Below are 21,261 nucleotides of genomic sequence, written 5' to 3' on the forward strand. Positions count from 1 at the left end.
AGCTTGGGTATGGACTATATTACTCCATTAACTGTTCATTTTTTTTGAAGATATATTATTACAAGGGTCAAACACGTGCATAGATGCAACTTTTGGGCTATACAGTGAGTTAGCATTGAAATCAAATACAGCCTTAAGAAAACTGAGAGACACGTTCATTATGTTAGGTTAACATTTTTCAGTTTAAAATTGGCTGTTTTTCATGTTGGGGCTGTTTAAAAGTAGCCCTATGAAAGCAAATGGGAAAAGACGTAGCAAAGGTGGGGTAACCTACTATAGTTTAAACCATGAATAAAGGCAATTTGATAAAAGGCTCATTCCTGCTTTGGTTTTGTGCCGATACCATTCTCTCTTTGCTACTCTTGTATTTTCCTGAAAGTGTAACATCCTCTTTCCACCACTTAAGATAAATAATGCTCCGTTTCATCATGAAATCTGCAGAGACGTTAGTCAAAATATGCAGGATTTTTCTCTAAAATCTGCACCATTTTGAGCAGGGTGGTGAGTGGGAGGTTTTTCTTGTCCTAATTAGCTCTCAATTTTTTAATCTTAAATTTCAGAGAGAATTGTAGGAGGGTTATTATATGTAGTATTTTATTAAACTGAATTGCTCTGGTTGCGCTAATTTTTAATAGAAAATCAGCAAAAGCCACACTGCTGTGCCTACGCCATTTTACTTCTTGCACAGTATACAACACATTTCCCTTACCTTGTAAGAGCAGTATCGATCATCTGCATTATCTGAATGAGGAAGATTATCGGATGCAATACTTAGTTTTTCTATTCAAAACATACCCAATTTATTGATGGGGAAAGCAGTCAGATTACGTGAATTTTTGGAGAGGGATTTAATGGATAGTGAGCTTGGTTGGAGGACAGAAGAGGAAAGGAGTGTCCAGGTGTAGAGGTGGCACATTACAGTCCACTTCCTGGCGTACTATATATTTGCATTCCCTTGGCGCTCCATGTATGCAGTGAGTACTATGCGGTGTGTTTGTGTGTGGGGAGAATGTAAAATGTTTGTATGTTGACTGCAAGAATCTGAGTGTCCTGTACGTCTTCATTTTAACGGAACTTCTCTTGAACTTCATTACATGTAACCTCTTTGGAAGACTGCTCTGGTGTGTCAGGGACTTGGAGATGGGGGGTGCATGTTATGCATCAGGAAGTTAGTTCTGTGCTTCAGTGGTTTGGGAAGTTCTGCTATAGTAGCCATTCCTCCCTTTTCTATGGTTTTTTTTAGGATTCTCTGTGGAGCCCTGAGGGTTTTCCCTGCCTGTTTTTTGTCCTATTGTAATTCAGCACACTGAGATTTACACCTTTCTAGCCAAAAAGTTCTAGATGAGACATCCTTTGGTGCATGTCTGCTTTGTTTATTACTTGCTGCTTCATAACCGTCTAGGGAGTTACAGTTCTGCTTCACGTTCTCAGCCCTGCTGACTTGGAGAGTTAAATATTTAGTGCCAGGAATGAAACCTAGATGTCCTACATTGCAGAGCACTATCCCTATCCCTCTGAGCTTACCCCTGAGGGAATTCTGTGCCAAAAAATTTAATTAGTTAGGCTGAGACCCAATCAGATTATGAAAAGTCCCTAGTAATAAAAAGTAGCAAATGAAGCAGTCTCAGTGTCATAGACTCTGCATTATAGAAATTCTAGATAAACAAGTTAGCTAAACATTTAACCCTGCATGCTATGTTAGTATGAAAACTCATGATACTCCTCTTTCTATCTACCTACCTACCTACCTACCTTACAGTGCAGTTTCGAGGAATCAAACATTAGCTTTCCTTCCTAGCATCAAGTTCCAAAAGGGAACTTATCTAGAGAGAGTCTTCAGGATTTTCCACACCTGTGTTTCTCAAAGGCCGCCCTTTACCTCTCTAATTTCACCTTTTTCATGTGCACCTTGTCTTGATGGTAAATGGCATACCGCAGTGGAACAGACACAGCGTGTTTGCAGAGTTATTTGAACAGTGCTTCAGGGTACTTTTGTCATAAGTGTCCTTTCTCTGAATTTTTTTAGATGTGCAAGGTATCACAAAACTCATTTTGCTTGTTGCTTCTGAAAATTTTAGTAAATTCCTGGTAGCGTATTCCACGGTAAAAGTTTTTTCCTCTGCATGACACATAAGGTTTCTGTTACAATCTCCTGTGTCCAGCTGTCTCCACTAGAAAGAATCATAGAATTCAGGAGGTCATCTAGTCCAACCCCCTGCTCAAAGCAGGACCAGTACCCAATTTTTGCCCAGATCCCTAAATGGCCCCCTCAAGGATTGAACTCACAACCCTGGGTTTAACAACCCTGGCTTTAGCAGGCCAATGCTCAAACCACTGAGCTCTCTGTCCCCCCACTGGAACATTACTGCTGGAACAACCAGTCCATCTTTTACCGATGTGAATTAATATAATAAAATAATACGGTTCTGAAAATTAAGGCAGTCTATTTGTCTCTTCTCCTTCCCTAGGAAAAGTATGCTGCTGTTACTATTTCACTGTCCAGTTAATTTGGAAATTTAGAAATTTTGTTTCATGTAATGTATATGTCTTTTAAGAGAAGTGTTTTCCAGCAGTGTTAAGAAGCTACAGAAAACATCTTTCCTGTCTCTTTACTAAAACATATTGTGTTGTAGATTATTTTTTCTTTTTATTTATTTCTGTTAAAGTTGAGGAGACATACCAAGACTTGGTCTTAAGAATTTGTATCTTTGCTTCATGCTAACTAAGACTCTGTAAATGTGTCTGTCTCTTATTTTGAGGAATTAATTGCCATGCAATTTTTCAAGTTACTGTCTTCTGCTTCATTCACTATCTTCAGTAACTTAGTTATTTCCCCCCCCAAAAATAAGAAGCAACAACGCGCACAACTATGTGTAGCTGTGGAAGCCCATTTACTACTATTTAACTACTGTTTATTCATTCAGGCCTGTTTTTATGATGGAACAAAATCAAAAATGCTCTTTCACAGTACTTCTCTGAAATAGCACATTAGAAATAAGTTTTAGCACTGGCAGGTAGCAAAATTTGGGGTATGACAAATTAGCAAAATTGGCAGGCTGCTTTGGCAGTTCGTAAACCCTAACCCCTCATTCCTCAAATACTAGATTCCTTAGAATCGGAAACAGCAATCCTCTCTTTTCTCTAAATTGATGTTTCTCTTAACTTTTTTTTCCCACAGCAAAATTCCGCCATTAGCTAGTTCATCTGTACTCTTCTTAGTAGGCAATTGCTGTCAGTTGCGTGTATTTTTATGCTTCCTTACTCAACCACAGTAGTTATTGATTCAAAAAGTAGAAGTTGATTAAAAATAAAAATTTAAAAATAGAACTTTTTTTCAGGGCTCCTGTAACGTTTTCCCTTGGATGCTCTTAGCTTGAGGGTCATGCTCTGGTGGCAGCAGATCCTCAAGCTTCTTACTTCCTATTAGCATTTTAGCTCAGCTCGCTTTTTAGCGGATGCCCTGTGTGTGGATCTTTGTTTTTTTTCAGACATGTATTATTTTGTCATATATTAAAATAAGACCACCAAAGAGACATTTTTAATGGATTTGGAATTTGCTCATTTGTTCTAGGTTTGCTTATTCCTCTTAAGCACCCTGCTGATGCTTGTTCTCAGGCTACAGTGCTTTACCCAGAAGTAACATTACATTTTTAGTTTCCAGTGTTGAGATATCAGACAAATAGCACTAAGAAGGCGATGTAATTGAGCGAGATCACCTGATTACAGTAGCCTGGGAGGGGGACAGTTTTCTAGGTCAGGAATAAGGATGATATAGGCTAGGTTTTTTTACTCTTTCTCCTCCTCCCCCCATCACAGGCACCTCTTTCTCCACAGCCCTTGTTCTTTCTGTTTCCCCATCTTTGTGTCTACCTCCGTCAAGCACAGATGAATCTTAAGAGGGGAGTCCTGATTTTATAGCCAGTAAATCTGTTGCCTGTCTTTGAAGGCTACCTATTTTAGGAGAATATCATCTCAAAACATAAGGTCAGCTGAGTCAATTGCCTCTTATTGTGAAGGCTTGATATCTTTAATATCTAAAGGAAAGTTGAATTGATGCTGACAAAAACAAGGGGCATAATGGCAGACCACTTATTGCAAATAACAGAAAATAAAAGGAATTATCTGGGGTGGGGAAAATTATCACAGTCTTCTTCACAACTATGTAAGAAAAGGTAGGGCTCATTTTACCCACCATTTTGAATAGGCTACATTATATTTAGTGGTATACATCTGTTGGGGTCTGTGCTTTTACACATTATCTTTAGCAGAGCAACTCCAACTGCAGTTACTCCTTACATTTTAATCTTTAATAGGCAAATACTGATCCAGTATTTTTTTAACATACTACTTAAATCTCCAGTGCACAAGTCCAGGGTGGAATAAATATTGTTGCAAAGTGATTTAAACCATTTCAATCCTTCAAAAACTTATGCATGTTAGTAGTCCCTACTATGTGACTACTTGCACCTAGGATAAGTTTCTTTAGTGTGCTAGATGAAAATAATAACCTCTTAAATTGACGTAGAATTTTCCCCTAGAAGGATACCAAAATATTTTACAAATGATACACCGGTATAAATGTCACACACACAGGAATTGAAATGATGGGAATTATCTAATGATCCTGCAGAGTTTATAGATTATGTGGGTGGTAGTATTGATACTGGGTTGTATTTTTGGATAACATCAGTTATTCATCTTTGAAATAGATGTTTAATATATGAAATTGTATTTTTCCCCCCTTTCATTATGTAAATCTGTAATTATGTAAATTCACCATTTTTCCTTTTTTCTTTACTGATAATTTATCAGATGCTGCTTGTTTAATTTAAAAGGCTTTAAAACTTAATGCACTTTTTTTAAACTTCATGAAATAAACCTGTTGAAAAGGAGATACATGCCATAGTTCTATACAACCCTCCATTCTGTGCTAATGTGTGGATTCAGCAAAATGGTCTGTGTTGTAGGTACTATGGTCCGACATAGGAGGACTTGAAACTGTCAAATTGAAATTGAAGCAGGCAGTGGAATGGCCCCTCAAGCATCCTGAATCCTTCATCCGAATGGGGATTCAGCCACCCAAAGGAGTACTACTTTATGGACCTCCTGGATGCTCAAAAACAATGGTCGCGAAAGCTTTGGCCAATGAAAGTGGCCTCAACTTCTTGGCGGTGAAGGTAGGTCCTTTACTTTTATTTTTTCTTAATCTCAGGGTAGCGTATGGCTTCAGACAATACAAATGTTTTGTATTTCAGACCAACTTTCTGCTGCACAGCTTCTCTCCACATTCATTACTCACGGGCGGATGCCGCCACCTGTGGAATTTGGAGGCAGTCCAATGTTGTTGGTGGAGGCTCCAGGACTGGGCTCTACTACTGGCTGCAGCTCAGGCAGCCACCGGATTTTCCTCTTCCAGAGGTGGTGGAACAAGTTGGCAGTTCGGTTTCTCCTGGCCCGTTAGTTTTATTTTTTATTCATTTTTGTGCAGTGGTGACTTATACTCTTCCCGGCATTGGGTAAATAGCAGCAAGATAGTTTCAACCACCTGGATCTGATGCTGTAGTGTCCTCTGCCAGGCCCTTCTGCTCCCACTCAGGCATGGCAGAGCTGTCCTGCAAACACCTGGCTAAATCTAAGCGGAGCTCCTTGCATGAGGCAGCACTTTCCAGGCTCTGCAGAGGGTGAATGGTGCCCTCCTGTTGCCAGCCAGCCAAACTTTGTGCTGCTAGGGAATGAGACTCGGAGTCAGACTGGCATGTTGGCAAACCTATCCTGCCCCAAGGAGCTGAGACTCCAGTGCAGAAAAGCCTGATCAGGAGCTTCTGAGCTTTTGTGGAGAGGGTCTAAGGATGAGGAGGAAGCTATCTGGCCGGCACAGGGCCCTCAATAGACCTAGGCTTGGGAGGAGGGGGAGCCCTGAAGGATCCAGAGTCATCTGCCCCCTGCCCTCAAGATACTGAAGTGGGTCCTCTGCTCCCCTGGGGAAGAAACAAGGCTTTTGCACAGCTCCTCATCCTCCTTTTATGAATTGGGGGGATTCTCATTATACTCTGGGATAAGTCCTGTAAAACCCAGAGACTCTCAAAAAGGCAGAAGGAAGTATTGCCTTCACAAGGCAGTAATTTAATATTGTTAATGAACGACTGATGTGAAAATCAGAGGTGAAACCCCCGCTCCCCTGAGCGAGGGTTCGCTGGGGCTTTCTCCTATAAAGTCTCTTGCTCAGTGCTCCAGACCATGCTCGCTGCCCCTCCCGCACCCTGCAGCATGTGTGGGCATGCAAAGAACCCTGTGCAGCCTGCCTCAGGTTTCAGCCTAATAGAAATTGTGCCTGTCTGGGACCTCGGGACCCACTGTACCAGGGAAAGGACTCTGAAAAGTGGGAAAGGGTCTTTCTCGCCACAGCTCCGAAGGCTGTCTTCATAAGGCTTAAAGCCTTGAGCACTTCAGGGAGCCCATTACCCTGAGGTTTCTGCTGCCCACAAAGTTGCACCTCTGTGGTATTACTGTGGCATAACATCCCTGCCCTTGTTCAAAATTATCCTGATTTACTGAGTCAAACCCTGAGTGATACCAGGCTGGGCCTACAGTACGTACTTGGGTGCTACCCATCCTGGGGGAGCAGGCACTTAGCGTTTCAGGGTCATGGGAACATCTAGCAAGCTACTTCCACAATTGAGATATGTGTTCCCGCTCTGTTGTGTGCTCCCCATGCCAAGATGAATAATGTAGTACCTCCCCCCATAAACAGCCAGGGAAATAAATACTACACATGGAAATGAAACCTCCCCCCCAACCCCCACCTCTACAGGACTTTTCCAGGACAGGATGTCAGTCAGCAGCCTACCAAGGAACTCATTAATAAAATAATCTCCCTTTTCAAGCATTATTAGATACGTGTTTTCCCATTAATGTCTCCTTTGAGGGCATCATAACATCTAGATGACAACATCTAATTAAACCAAATGTTCAACTAAAATGTTTATATAAAAGCAAAGAAATTTCATAAATTTGGGAACCTAAGGTTGGTGCAACTCCACCAGTCAAATACGTCTTCAGAAGGGGCCTTTCTTCGAAAAGACACCATAGACCAAAGCCTTAGCTATGCTTTTCAGACCAAAGATTTTTCATACACTTAGTAAGTTTGCCTTCTGTGTGGGGGGAAAAAGTGGCTCATTGTCGATAGATACGATCCTTGCTTAGAATGAGACATCTCGGGTTCTGTCTTGGTTAATCCTTTGTTGTGATTTGTGACAAGCAGTAGATTCTGACTTGGTGGCTTCCAGAATAGCATCACTGATCCTAAACAGATGTCTTGTAAATACTAACTTTCAGGTGAGGAATTATTGGGAGAAGCATTAGATAAATTAGCTGCTGAGACTGCCAGAAGTGTCAGCCATCACTGTCAAAGCCAGCATAGCAACCATTGGTTGCTACCAACATCAAGGGTATCCAGGAAGGGATTATTACTCTGACACAGGGGAAGAATCTAGAGCAGAAGCTTCCAAGGAAATCTAGATACATTTTCTTCCAGATCAACAAAATCTTCCTTGTAACAAAGGCAAAGAGTGTTTACATACCCAAGCTCACTATTCCTGTACAAGACTCTTCCTTCTGATCTGCCCTCTGCACTCTCTTAAGAGGCTGGTGGCAGTCATAGCAAGACAGAGTTCACATTGTGCACTTTTACCCATGAATAGACAACATGCCAATCAGTACCCTGTCCAGAGACACAGACCCATTCAGAAATGAACAATTGCTGAAAAGGATTCATAGCCACCAGTTCTTGGAAATCAAGAGGAGCTTTTGATCCCAATGGAGATAATTGCTCAACCAAAGGTCAAAACAGACACGTATCTGGCTGTAATTGTACCAAAATGGTAAGTATTTGCAAAGATTCAAAACTTCACTGTATCAGTCATTCCCTGAGGGGTCATCAGTAGCCAATTATTTCAGATGGCTAGGATTGCTAGTGCTGTGCATTGACTTCCTTCTCTGAGTGGGTTTCTCAAAATGTACCTGCGGAAGTTCCTTCTGAGGACATAGAAACATGTACTCGATGCGATGCTAAATTAGGTTGTGTTCTCAGATAACATCCAGTGCCCCTTTGTGGGCAGGTAAGTTCAAACAATATGCTGAAAGCCAACCTAACTTTCACTCTCGACTCTTGTGTACTCACTATAGAAGCAAGCATGCTTGGGAGACACATTTCCAAAATTTCATAGTACGCATCCTGTTAGTTCATTTCAACTTCTCTATCAGGGTGTGGCTGGAAGAAAGGAGAAAAAAAATGGGGGGGAGAGGGGGAAATCTGCAGTCATGGACAAAGGGGATAATTCCAGTTGTCCATCTACTCCAGTATCTTGTTTCTGACAGTGACCAGTACCAGTTGCACCAGTAGAAGGTGCAAGAAACCATAGTAGTGGGCAATTATGATACTCACAGAAGTCGTCCCTTCCTAAGGTTGGCTTATGATTGAGGCCATAAGTGTTATATCCCTTCCAAAACCAGGGAATAACCAGAGGTCAAAGCTTCTCCTTGGAAATGGAAATAATGTTCTGGGTAGAAGAGTCTGCTACCTTTCGAGACAGTTTACACAAGGCATACAGGAAAGAGGGAGAAGGAGAGTTGGGGTCTTCCTCCTAGTCCTGCAACAACCCAGGAGATGGCATTTTGGACATGCTAGATAGCCAAGGATCCCACATTGTGCCTGCAGAAAACCCCAGAGCTCTTGAAGCAAAAACTCCTTCATTCAGACTGGGCTGTATCCTGTTCATTTCATTCTATCCAAAATGCCAAGGCTTTCAGGCCTCAAGTTTGCTGTGGGCAAGATGTAAAAATCCTGCACCAGTTGGCATGGTAGGCTTCTGGGAAACTATTCACAGAAATCCCTAGAGGCACTGGGGGGGAAAGTGTACGAGCCTCAGCTGACAAAGGTTAGCTAAGTTAGTTTCTATTCCTCTGCAAAGGGATCCTTTGGTACGAAGGTGTTCCTGTGTTGGTTCACACATTACTCTTTAGTTTATAAAGCTCTTGATTTATATGGGGGGAGCGTCCATTCCTGCCTGTTGTTCTACTATAAAATTAAACTCTTCTTATCCTTTCCCTCCCTATTTCTGGGATTCACTGCTCGCTACTTCCTATGAGTAATGAATAAGAGAGAAGCTGTGCAGCAGAATAAGAAATTTCTTACCTGAACGTTTTTTTCCTGTTAGCAGCTTCTCTCTGATTTCAACCCACCATGGTAGTCTGGTGAGATACCAGAATATAAATGAAAGATTTTTCTCTAAAGGGAGACTTAAACATATATTGTCTTACGGTTAATTTAATACAATATATCAAGTTGTCTTAATGTTGATAACGTTCTACACCTCTGGTCTGAGCTGAAAGGTGGAGCCTAGTCCTGGAGCCTCCAGCAACAATGTTGGACCACCTCCGAATTCCAGAGGTGGGGGGCACTGGCCCAGGAGTAATGAATTCAGAGAGAAGCTGCTAACAGAAAAAATCAGGAAAGAAATTTCTCATTCCTTTATTACAGTTTGCTGTCCCTCATTGTTCCTGATCATCTTTTGTGTATATAAATATCAAGTACGTTTTTTGCCTTATTGTCAGAGGTTTATTTATTTATCTGAGTCTCAATAGTCTGCAACATCTCACTTTAAAAAGACTAAGTTTTGAATCAGGTGGAAAAAAATAAATCAAAGTAAAAAACTGAAATGTTTAATGGACGGTTAGATATATTATAGTAGAGATCAAATGCCGTTTCTTATTTAGTGAATAATCCTAAATTACTATTATTTTTTTTTAAAGTTTTAAAATTCATACACAGTTAAGGTCTCTTCTCAGAACATTACAAATGAACTGCTAAGCTTATTGGATAAAGTGTACCTATTTTTACAGGAACGGTACCCCGTTTAAATGAACACATTGCTACCTCCTCTCTTACTATCTCTTCCCATCCCCCTCAGACGTTCTTGAATGGTATGGTTACACAAACTTGTTGAAGATGTTTGATTACAGGACTCTTTGCCTCCATTACCACATCTCTATAGGAGTCTTAGCACTGTCGTTACTTCATCATATTTAAAAGGTTTGCAAAATAAATTGTACCTACAGTTTTCTTGCATAAGTGGGATGTTTTCACAGCCCTAGGATACTTCAGAAGGATTTTGCCATTTAATACTATGGTACTAATTAATTAATAATTAAAAATGGTATTTAATACTGTGGTAATTGATTCATGTGAGAAGTATGGAAAATGTATGAAAGGAAATCTTTGATAACTTTCCTGAACGCCAAGGTATGTTAACATAAAGAAGTAGCAATGTGGTTCCAAGACAGGCAAAGTTTACAGTCATAACAAAAATGCTGATGAAACCAGACAAAATGCAAGAAGAGAGAATTGAACTTTAAAAACCATGTTTTTTGAAAAATAGACCTACTTACAGTAGCCCATGTAGGCAGTGTTGGTACTGTAATCTTCTGATGACCATCTCATTGCCTCACCCTATTGTGCTCTCATCTCCTACACAGCTTCCTTCTCTGCCCATTCTTTTGATCAGATTGTAAATATAATTCTGTGCCCTTTCATCTCTCTGAGGCTGAGGCCTTTGAGTTGCATCTGTTCCTGTGAGTACCCATCCATTCAATCTGATGGTAGCTAGTCCTCTGTATGTACTTTTCAGTGAAGACATTCAAAAATAAAACAATGTAAACCTTTAGAGCCTACAAGTCCACTCAGTCCTATTTCTTGTTTGTCTGAGCAATTGGCTGAACAAGTTTGTTCAGTCACAAATTTAATTAACACTTTATTTTTCTAATGAGCATCATGAGCATGGAAGCATGTCCTCTGGAAGCCTGTAGGGCATATGAATGTTTAGCATATCTGGCATGTAAATACCTTGCGATGCTGGCTACAAAAGTCCCATGCGAACACCTGTGCTCACTTTCTGGTGACATTGTAAATAAAAAGCGGGCAGCATTATCTCCCCTAAATGTAAACAAACTTGTTTGTCTTAGCGATTGGTTGAACAAGAAGTAGGATTGCATGGACTTGTAGGCTCTAAAGTTTTGCATTAATTTGTTTGAGTGCAGTTATGTAACAAAAAAAAAAATCTACATTTGTAAGTTGCACTTTCATGATAAAGAGATTGCACTACAGTACTTGTATGAGGTGAACTGAAAAATACTATTTCTTTTGTTTGTCATTTTTATAGTGCAAATATTTGTAATAAATATAAAGCGAGTAGTGTACACTTTGTATTCTGTTTTGTAATTGAAATCATCATATTTGAAAATGTAGAAAAGCATCCAAAAATTTAATAAATTTCAGTTGGTATTCTATTGTTTAACAGTGCGATTAAAACTGCGATGAATGTTTTTAATCGTGCTTAATTTTTTTGAATTAATCGTGTGAGTTAACTGCGATTAATCATCAGCCCTAATATTTTTATAAGGCAGTAATGACAAAATAATGCCTACATTTCCAGAAAACTCAGGTCATTAAAAAAGTAACCAAGTTACAATCCAGCTCGAAAGTGAGAGACACTGAGTGTTGTAAACAGAACTAGTTATAACAGCAGTATTTTACAAGTTGATAGCAAAAAGTGTGTGCGCATTAGTAGTGAGCAAATTAGCAATGCAGATAGTGCAGAATATACCTCTTAGATATTATTTGTATTTAGTTAACTGATCCAGCTAGGGTTAACAATTCTGGTATAAAATGGTCCTGACTCCCCTTTTAAAAAAAAAAAAAAATCCTTTAAGCTCTAGCTCTTTTTTCCAATCATCCAGTGGTTACAAAAATATACACTGTACTCAGAGCTCTGACTTCATCTTGGCTTGTGCTGACTTCCTGTATCCCCCTGCAGATGCCTTTGTGCCTCTCTCTGCGTTTGACATATGCTTAAGTTTAGTTTGTCATCTGGTCAGTTACGTCAAAATATTTTCCAACTGAAATTTCCTCTGACTTTCTCCTTTGCTCTTGGCTGTAGCAGTTAAAACAGATTAATGATGTTTGGAAAGGCTGACTGCCTTGCTTTATGAAGAACTGTCATTGAAGTTCTGGAAGAAGATTGGTTATCCTTCGGACAGGATTTTCAGCAGGTCCTTCATTAGTTGCCTTTCTGAGCAGAAGTGTGAAATAAGAAGGTTCAGCAGCCATGACTAGCTGAGCAAAGGGTATTTAAAAGAAAAAAATTGCATCAAGGTCTTATGGAAAACTGTGTCGCAGACCCATTCATTAAAAATAGTAATAAATCCCCCAAGATTGCAAATCTGCCTTAATTAACAAATATTGAAACTAACATACAACCTCTGTCTGAAAATTATCAAATCTTTATTTAAGGTTTTCCAAAGTAGTAGCAATTTGAAACATTTTAATTAACTCATTTGAACTCAGAGATGGAGGAAATATAATATACTCTTTATTTAAAATTAAATAGCAGAAATAAAAGTAAAACATGCCTCCTGTTGTATTAATTTAGATGGAATATATGGGACTAATGGTGTTAACATACCCAGTCACTTTCCAACACTGAACAGTTGTAAACAAGGTCTGAGGTTTGGTATACAGAGATCTCAGCCTGCTTAATGCCACGGCAAATGCAACCATTAAAAATTATTTTAACCTTTTATTAAAGATACAGAAAAGAAGAAAAAACAGTTAAAATTTGAAATGTTAAGTATTAAATAAGGCTTTCATTTTAACAGCATCCTGTGTTCCATTTCCCTTTAGCTGGAGAGAGTGTTTAGAAGGAAAAAAACCCTTGTTTGACAGTCTTTTCGATGGTATCAAAGATCGTAAGAACTGTCCTTTTTAGGGAAAAGAGAAGAAGTCAATTAAGATGGGCTGGGCTGGAGCTGTCGTTGCTGTTGTAAAAGTCCGATGCTGTTTCCTAGCAGACAAAAGGCAAATGCACACAAAAGGGAAGAGAAAAGAACCGCAAAGATAGAAAACAAGGCTTCTGTCTCTGGTGTTCACTTTCACTTGCAATCTCACTGCTGGAGAGAAACAGGCACAGCACATGGTCTTACCAGCCAATCCAAGACCTGGCAAATTTATACCAGAATCAGGCTGTTTAGGGCATTGCTTTTAGTTGCCTCTTTCTGGGCACAGGTTTACAGACTTGTTGCAAAATTACAATCTTAGCTGGCTAAGCCAGGCTTGTATTTCACAGGAAGAAAAAGGAGAGGGACAAGAAAGAGAAGAAACAAGATGGGGAAGGAAAAGGAGACTTCGCAGGAGGGTGGGGGCTGGAGGAATGCTCACTTCCAGGTGATGTTGGGGGTTCTTCCAGAGCTGGTGAAGGTGTCTCTGTTCCCTCTCTCTCTCTCTGGCTTCGTCTGGTCAGGACATCTCTCAGGATTAGGATGAAGCAGGTCCAGGGTCCCAGGAGACAGTGGGGATGGCAGCCATGATGGTGAAGCTTGCTCCTTCCCCTTTTTTTAGTCAGCCAGTGTAGCAGTAGCCTCCATCTTTTGGTCTGTGTTTTGCACCAAAGTCTCTTTCATTAAGAACCCCAAAAGGGAGTGCTGGGCAGAATAGCCTATTCCCTCACTATTTTGTCCACGTTAGGCCAAATTTCTGACACACCAATTTTGGTTGATTTAATTTTCTGTCTCTCAAAGCTCTTGTTTATCAGGCATGACGTTAATTAACACATTACGGCCGCTTCAGTAGGCTTTTTTTGTTTGGATTAATTCTTTCTTTGTCTCCCTTCTGCAATTTTTTCCCATCAGCATTTATTTTTATTATAGGTTATTGCAGAGGTGGGCCGTCCTGCCGGCCCTTGAGCTCCCCGCTGGGGCAGCTAGCCCCCAGCCCCTCCCCCACTGGCCACCCTCCCCTGCAGCTATGCTGCCATATGGGCAGTGATCTGGGTGGCGGGATAGTATTTTTCAGTTCACCTCATACAAGTACTGTAGTGCAATCTCTTTATCATGAAAGTGCAACTTACAAATGTAGATTTTTTTAATTTATTTATTTTTTGTTTGTTTGTTACATAACTGCACTCAAAAACAACTCAATGCACTCTGGCCGGGCGGCGTGGCTCCAGACATGCTGCTGCTCTGAGCGGCATGGTAAGGGAGCCAGGGCTGGCGGGCAGTCAGGGGGCAGAAAGCAGGGAGCGGTTGGATAGGTGTGGTAGTCCCAGGGGGCGGTTGGATGGGGCAGAGGTTCTGCGGGGGGGCAGTCAGGGGATGGGGAACAGGGGGGTTGGATAGGTGTGGGAGTCCTGGGGGGCCTGTCAGGGGGCAGGGGTGTGGATAGGAGTCGGGGCAGTCAGGGGGCGGAGGAGTTGGATAGGGGGTGGGAGTCTCGGGGGGGCTGTCAAAGGGCAGGGAGTCCCGGGATGGGGTGGTCAAAGGACAAGGAGCAGGGGTGGTTGGATGGGTGGGAGGCTCTGAGGGGGGCAGTCAGGGGGCGGCAAGTGGGAGGGGGTGGGGGCCAGGCTATTTGGGGAGGCACAGCCTTCCCTACCCAGCCCTCCATACAGTTTTGCAACCCCAATGTGGCCCTCAGGCCAAAAAGTTTGCCCACCCCTGGGTTATTGTGACATTTTATGAGCTTTCACTCACTTTTTACAGTTGAGCTGACAATTAGGGTAAATTTGTAGGCCCAATTATCACAGCACACTCTTCTCACCCCGAAACTGTGAATATGTAACATCAATCTAATGGAAAATGACTGAAAATTAATTTTTTATCTTTGCTTCCATACCCTTTTGCAGTCAGCTATCAAACTCATTCTTACAGACACTTAACCACTCTAGAGAGTATACAATATGGGATTTTAAAATTAATAACTACTTAGCACTTATTGGTAGATTTCAAAGCATTGAATAAAGGTGGGTAGGTACAGGTGAGTCGCATCATACACACATTTAACTTACGTGAATTCAACTATACACGCTCTGCAAAAAAAAAGAAAAATAACAAGATACCTGTAAATAGTGCAGGTGATTCGGCCCACCCTTCCACTCAATGAGCGTATGCCCTGGAGTGAGCGTGAGACGGGAGACGTGAATCTGCTGTTCCCTCAGTCGGTCTCAGTTCCCGCGTGCCTCTCATAGTGTGAGTATCTCGCTGTGCTGAATGTGATTCTAGTGTTTAAAGATACGTATTTTTCGTACAACATGGCCCCTAAACGCAAGCCAACTACTTCATCTGGTGCTCAACCGAAGAAACTGCGATCTGTTCCAACGCTGGAGGAAAAACTGGCTGTGCTGGACTTATTGAGAGAGGTATGTCAATCTCCAACATGGCACGTAAATATGGCTGCAACGAATCTAGTATCCGTTCCATCAAGATTTGAGAGAGAAAAATTCGTCAAGCCGTGGCATCAAGTGCTCCAATAACTGCTAAGGTGACGAGCCAGGTGCATGTAAGACTTCAGTGAAGACTGAAAAGGCATTAAACTTATGGCTGGAAGACATGAACCGTAAACGTGTGCCTATCGATGGCAACACGTTGCAAGAAAAGGCTCTTGGCCTCTACGTGCTGTTGAAACCTCCCACTGAAGAGGGATAGCCTCCTGATGAGAAGGAATTCAAAGCCAGCCAAGGTTGGTTTACCAGTTTTAGGAACTGCTTCAACCTCAAAAACATGTAGACTACCGGTCAAGCTGCATCTGCCAATGAAGAGGCAGCAAAAGCCTACCCCGAACAATTAAAGAAAATCATAGAAGAAAAGGGCTATCTTCCAGAAGAAGTTTTTAATGCTGACAAGACTAGGCTCTGCTGGAAAAAAAAAATGCCCAACCGCACTTACATTTCGAAATCAGAAAGACAAGCCCCTGGCTTCAAAGCAGCTGAAGACCGAGTGACTGTGTTTGTTTTGTGGCAATGCGGCTGGGCATTTAATAAAGCCGGGCTTGCTCTACAGGGCTGCAAATCCCCGTGCCCTAAAAGGCAAGAACAAAGATCTCCTGCCTGTGTTCTGGCAATCAAATAAAAAGGCTTGGGTGATGGCAGTATTATTTCTGGATTGGTTCCACAAATGTTTCATTCTGGAAGTCAAGCGGTACCTCGAAGAGAAAGGACTTGACTTTAAAGTGTTGCTGATCGTAGACAATGCTCCTGGCTGCTCTGTGGCACTCCAGTTTGCACATAATGACATTGAAGTAGTCTTTCTCCCTGCCAATACCACCTCCAACCTCTCGACCAAGGCATGATTCGCTGTTTCAAGGCCACGTACACGAGGCTTACGTTCTCACGGATACGTAGCAATATGGATGCTGATCCCAATCTTAATGTGATGGAGTGTTGGAAGTCCTTCAACATTGCTGATTGCATCCATTGCCTGTTTAATATAAGTGATACAATCAAGCCTGAAACAGTCAATGCATGTTGGCGAAACCCATGGAAAGAATGTGTGAGTGATTTTAAGGGTTTCCCGACCATTGACAAAGAAGTGAAACGCATTGTTCAGGTGGCCAGGCAAGTGGGTGGTGATAGCGTCATTGACATCCTTGAGGGAGAAATTGAAGAATTAATTGAGAGCCATAGAGAAACATTGACCAACAAAGAGTTAGCGGAACTGATAAAATAGTCTACAGAAGACTAAGATGATGATGATGACTAACAGGAAGAGCCAGTAAGTTGGAATCTTCATAAATTTGCTGAAGTGTTCCAAGCAGCGAAACACTTGCATGATTTAATTTCGGAATACGATCCCTCTATGGAATGAAGCCTCCAAAATCACACGTGGTATTACAGATGATTTGAGACCGTATCAAGAAATGTTTGAGCAGCTCAAGAGATAACAGCAACAGTTGCCGATCACCATGTTTTTAAAGGAAAAACAACCACCAGCAGATGAGCCTACGCAATCAACTTCTCGAGCTGAACCAGAGCAAATCATTGTCTACGACTCGCTCTCCATCACCTCCGTCTCCTGAATCAACATCGAGCCCTGACGACCCCCTGTAATTAAAAATACAGTACTGTAAAATATTTTGCATATGTACTCTTCATTACATACTATACACATTATACATTTATACATATTACTGTACATGGTTGTATACACACAACCGTGTACAGTATACTATACTTCATGGGCGATATAAGGGATTTTCAAGGGTAATTTTGACTGTACATGATTTTCGTCTTACGCGCTGACTTTACAACCTAACCCCGGCATAAGATGCGACTCCACAGTATCCTTATCCCTCTTTTTCAGATTCATGCCTCATTTATAAACAAAAGTTGTATTGCTTCAGCTATACTAGTATAGTTAAAGTAGTACAATGCTCTCTAGTGTGGATGCAGTTATACTGGTGTAAAGGTGCTTATACTAGTATAGCCTATTCCTGTACTGGATGGGGAATAAGATGTATTGTTATAAGACACATGTATATTGGTATAACTGTATCCAAGCTAGAAGTTGCACTAGTTGGATAAAAAAATCACACCCCTTACTAAAATAGTTATACTGGTACAAAGTCTGTGTGTGTAGACCAGGCCTAAGTGACTTGTATTGCAGAGAGGAGAGATTTGAAGTGAAGTATTTTTTCTTTGAGTAATGGTTCCTATCGTGGTTTCACCTGAGGCAATCAAGAGCAGGGTGGACCGACAGCATCTCCAGTTCCTTCTCACTGCTGCATGGTCCAAGTCGGAGCTTCTGCTGACCTCTCATGTTTAGTGACATATTTTCTAAAAATTAAAAAATCAAAAAAACAAAACCTGTTCATACTTTTGCCCATAGTTAGGATTTTATAATTTTTTGTTGTACTTTTCGTAATTCCTAGCAATTTTTAAAATTAAAGATTTGGGATTTGGGATGCTGCTTCGGCTGTTTTTTCCCAGAAAACAATCCTAAACAAGTTATTCTTGTTTGTATTCTGCTTTAATACTATCTTTTTCCCTGAAGACGTGAAGCCTTCTCCAGGAAGGCCAAGCCTCACAATTTCAGAAATACTATTCTAGGGACCTCAGTTAAGTTCCTGCATAGGGGTCTAGTGTAAATGAACTCAGTGGTTCCATTGTGCTACACATATAAACCACACTCCGTAGTTTAACACTATTCAGTGTGGCAGTTTGTGTGATTGTTCCCAGAACTACAATATAAAGATATAACTGTATTTTAGGTCAAGATGGACAGAGTTGTGTGTGGGAGAATTTGGAACAGTGTCCATCTGGCGCGGCAAGTTTTTCATTTTCCTGACTATCAAAATAATAAAGTTAGATGTGCTAAGGAGACATTTATTACTAGTAAATTTCATATTAATGTCAAGATAATTACCCCAACACCTTTAGGGGGTAAAATCCTCAAACAGACCATAAAATGCTGCTTTTTTTTTTTTAAATACTACTGGTCTTTGTTTCAAGGATTCCCTATTCCAGATGATGTTCTTGCCTTTAAAAACTCTTTAAAGCACCCACATCATAACAGTGTGTATACAAGCTTATCTCCTGTTTTAACGTGCATGAAGTGGTTTTATCCTTTGTGACTTTAATCTTCCAAGATCTAATCCTGATCATGTTCCAAATGCAAGAATGTTTCATTTTTTTTTAATGAAAATGATCGTAGGGTTTTTGGTTGATGAGAACAGAATAGTAATCAAACAGAGCCTGCATGGAAACTGTTGTCTATCCTGAGGCTGAATAAACACCACTTCATGGATATTTGAGCAGTGAACAGTGTCCCAGAATTGGCTGGATTCATGCTCTGAGGCTGGATAGCACCCTCAAAGTGTTCTGCTCATTGGAATAGCTCTAATATCACTCCTTCTTGTTCTCTGAAAACTGCTTCCTCCAAATCCTTTGCTTATGTTGAAATTCGTCAGGAGACTGGTCAGAAGGAGTATGTTCTGTTTCTTCACCTAGTATGATGTGGAAGAACATCCTTCATAGAACAGAACATAACTATTTATAGAGTAAGTCACTAAACTTTAACAGTTGTTAACAAAACCTTGTGGTCAGTGGTCAAAGGCTGATGCCTATTAAAAGAAATGTCATGGACACTGCCTGGCATAGGACCATGGTCAGGAGACCATCAATCAATGAGATTTGTGCAATCTGTATCAGCCAACTCTAAAGCAAAGCTGAAATGAATAGAAGACATGCAAGAGCCTTAAGTGACAGCAGAGTTGTTGCAATATAGGCCTTGGCTACACTTGCAAGTTACAGCGCATTAAATCAATCCTGGGAGCCCTAACTCCTAAGGTGTCCACACTGGCAAGGCGCTTAGAGTGCCTGGACCCTGCAGCTGGAGCGCCCTGGTAATCCACCTCCACGAGAAGCATAGAGCTTGCTGTGTCCTGGCTGAAATGCCCGGGTGTCAGTGTGGATGATGTATTGCATTACTGCGCTGTGATTGGCCTCTGGAAATGTCCCATAATCCCTTGAAGTCAAGTGGCCATTCTCATCATGGTTTTGAATTCGGCTGCAGGCATGCAGATATCATCTTTCAAAGCTCCGTTTCTGACATCCGGCATGTTTATCTGCTCTGGGACAAAGCAAACCATTACTGTGGAATGCTGCTGAGGCATTGTGTGAGGGGGCGGGGGGCTGATGTCAGGGTTTTGCCCTGCTGCTGTCTAAACTTACAAGACTGCATGCTGACACACTCTCTTCCCCCCCAAAACACACGGTCTCTCCCCCCACAAACACACAACACACTCCCTGTCACACTCCATCCCGCTCCCCCACCCCGCCATTTGAAAAGCACGCTGCAGCCACTTGCACACTGGGATAACTACCACAATGCACTGCTCTCTATGGCATTGCAAGAGCTGCTAATGTGGCCACGCCACTTCGCTTGCAGGTGACCGTGTAAACCCACTGCAGCGTTTTCCCTGCTGCTGTCTCCGAGGGCTGGTTTAACTTCTGGCACTCTACATCTGCAAGTGTAGCCATGCCCATAGTCGTCTTAACCATCTTTCAAGAAAAGGGTGAAAACTGTCAACAGGTGGCTTTTTTGGTAATGGTCTAATGACTACTTTTTGGCGGGGAAACTGATTCCCTCCAACAACGAGGTGTTAACAATCTTAGCCGACAAAAGACTCAATACTCCTTCACTTGCATTTACAAAGGGTGAGGAGCAAAGCTATGGCTTGCATGTTAGAGCTAACCCAAGTCCAGTTTGTATGCCCAGCTTCTTTAAGTTCCAGTCTTTGTGGTGTGGATTTAGGAGTATGACTTCAGAGTGTGGATAAGATGAAGTTTATGCCAGCACCTCTTCTTTTTTGTGTATTCTTACTGCTATTCTGGATTCCCCGTCACCATGTATAGTAGCAGAGTTCCATGTTACTTGTAACAAAAACTCTGCTCATGAATTGTAATTTTGGTGCCATTGTTAAAAGATGAGTTACATGAGCTTTTTGACCAGCTTGTATGAAAATACTCTGCAAAGGATGCATAGACATTTAATGCAGAGAGTTCCCTCCTTTGATTTTCTCTGTCAACTTGTGTTATTTTTTGATAAATAGAAAAATGGAAAAAAATTTAATGTTAAAGTATACTAAACAAGCACTAATTCAAAACATTTCTTCCTCTGTGGAAGAAATTTATTGCTTTGTGTTTATCTTGATCTTTTTTTCATACTTAAACATAATCTTCAAGCACATGAAATGCTGTTGTACAGCAGAGTTCAGAGGTAGCAATTTTTGTTAACAGTCAGCGACAGGAAGAGGAATCCTAGGACAATTTGATATTGTCTATAATTTTGATGCATACTGTAATGGAATCCAGTAATGCCACTGATGTCAGTAGCCCAATTGGCTTCAATGAGACTGCTGATGTGAATGAAGATTACTTCTGTGAATGAGTGTTTTGGTGGACTGGGTTCACAGCTCCAAGGAAAAAATTATGGAAAAAGAAATCTATGGTTCTGGGTAGAATCTGATGAGGTTTCTCAGTGTATCGGCCTGGTTTAAACAAAAAAGCAGGCCAGAAAGAGAAAACTGCCTTTCTAGTTATTTAAGGACTTCTTGGACTCTCATTATCAGATTCCGCATCTGCAAATGATCATGATGGATAGCTGAGGCCCAGAGCAGCTGGATATTGTCTCCTTGAGCTACAAGCCTGTTCTGCATAGACTGCTGCATGCTTCTTTTTCTTGGCGTTTACAATGAATAGGGGAAGGCCTGGTTTTGTTCTGTTGCTTTTTTTCTTCTCTGGGATAGAAGAATCCTGAGCTCTTCATCAGTTACATGCCTGGAAAATTATTTTTTTCATGCAGGTATTCAGCAATCTCAAATTTCCCAAATGGTTGAAATCCTGCAAAGCATCCAGGTGACATTTTAATTTTGCCTAT

At 41.2% G+C, this 21,261-nt stretch overlaps 1 protein-coding gene across 3 annotated transcripts in view; it reads left to right on the plus strand.

Moving 5' to 3' along the window:
• The window catches only part of AFG2A (AFG2 AAA ATPase homolog A), a 328,486-nt gene that overhangs the window by 53,815 nt on the left and 253,410 nt on the right, over window positions 1-21,261 (plus strand). For all 3 annotated transcript variants that reach the window (XR_014711280.1, XM_084625932.1, XM_084625931.1), the window contains exon 11: window positions 4,968-5,177. Coding sequence is in view for 2 of the 3 variants with exons in the window: in XM_084625932.1 (XP_084482058.1) it covers window positions 4,968-5,177 (210 nt within the window). In the remaining variant the exon portion in view is untranslated. The remainder of the gene's footprint in view (window positions 1-4,967; window positions 5,178-21,261) is intronic.

This window comes from Lepidochelys olivacea (assembly GCF_965140295.1).
Source record: "Lepidochelys olivacea isolate rLepOli2 genome assembly, chromosome: 4".
NCBI classification, from domain to species: domain Eukaryota; kingdom Metazoa; phylum Chordata; order Testudines; family Cheloniidae; genus Lepidochelys; species Lepidochelys olivacea.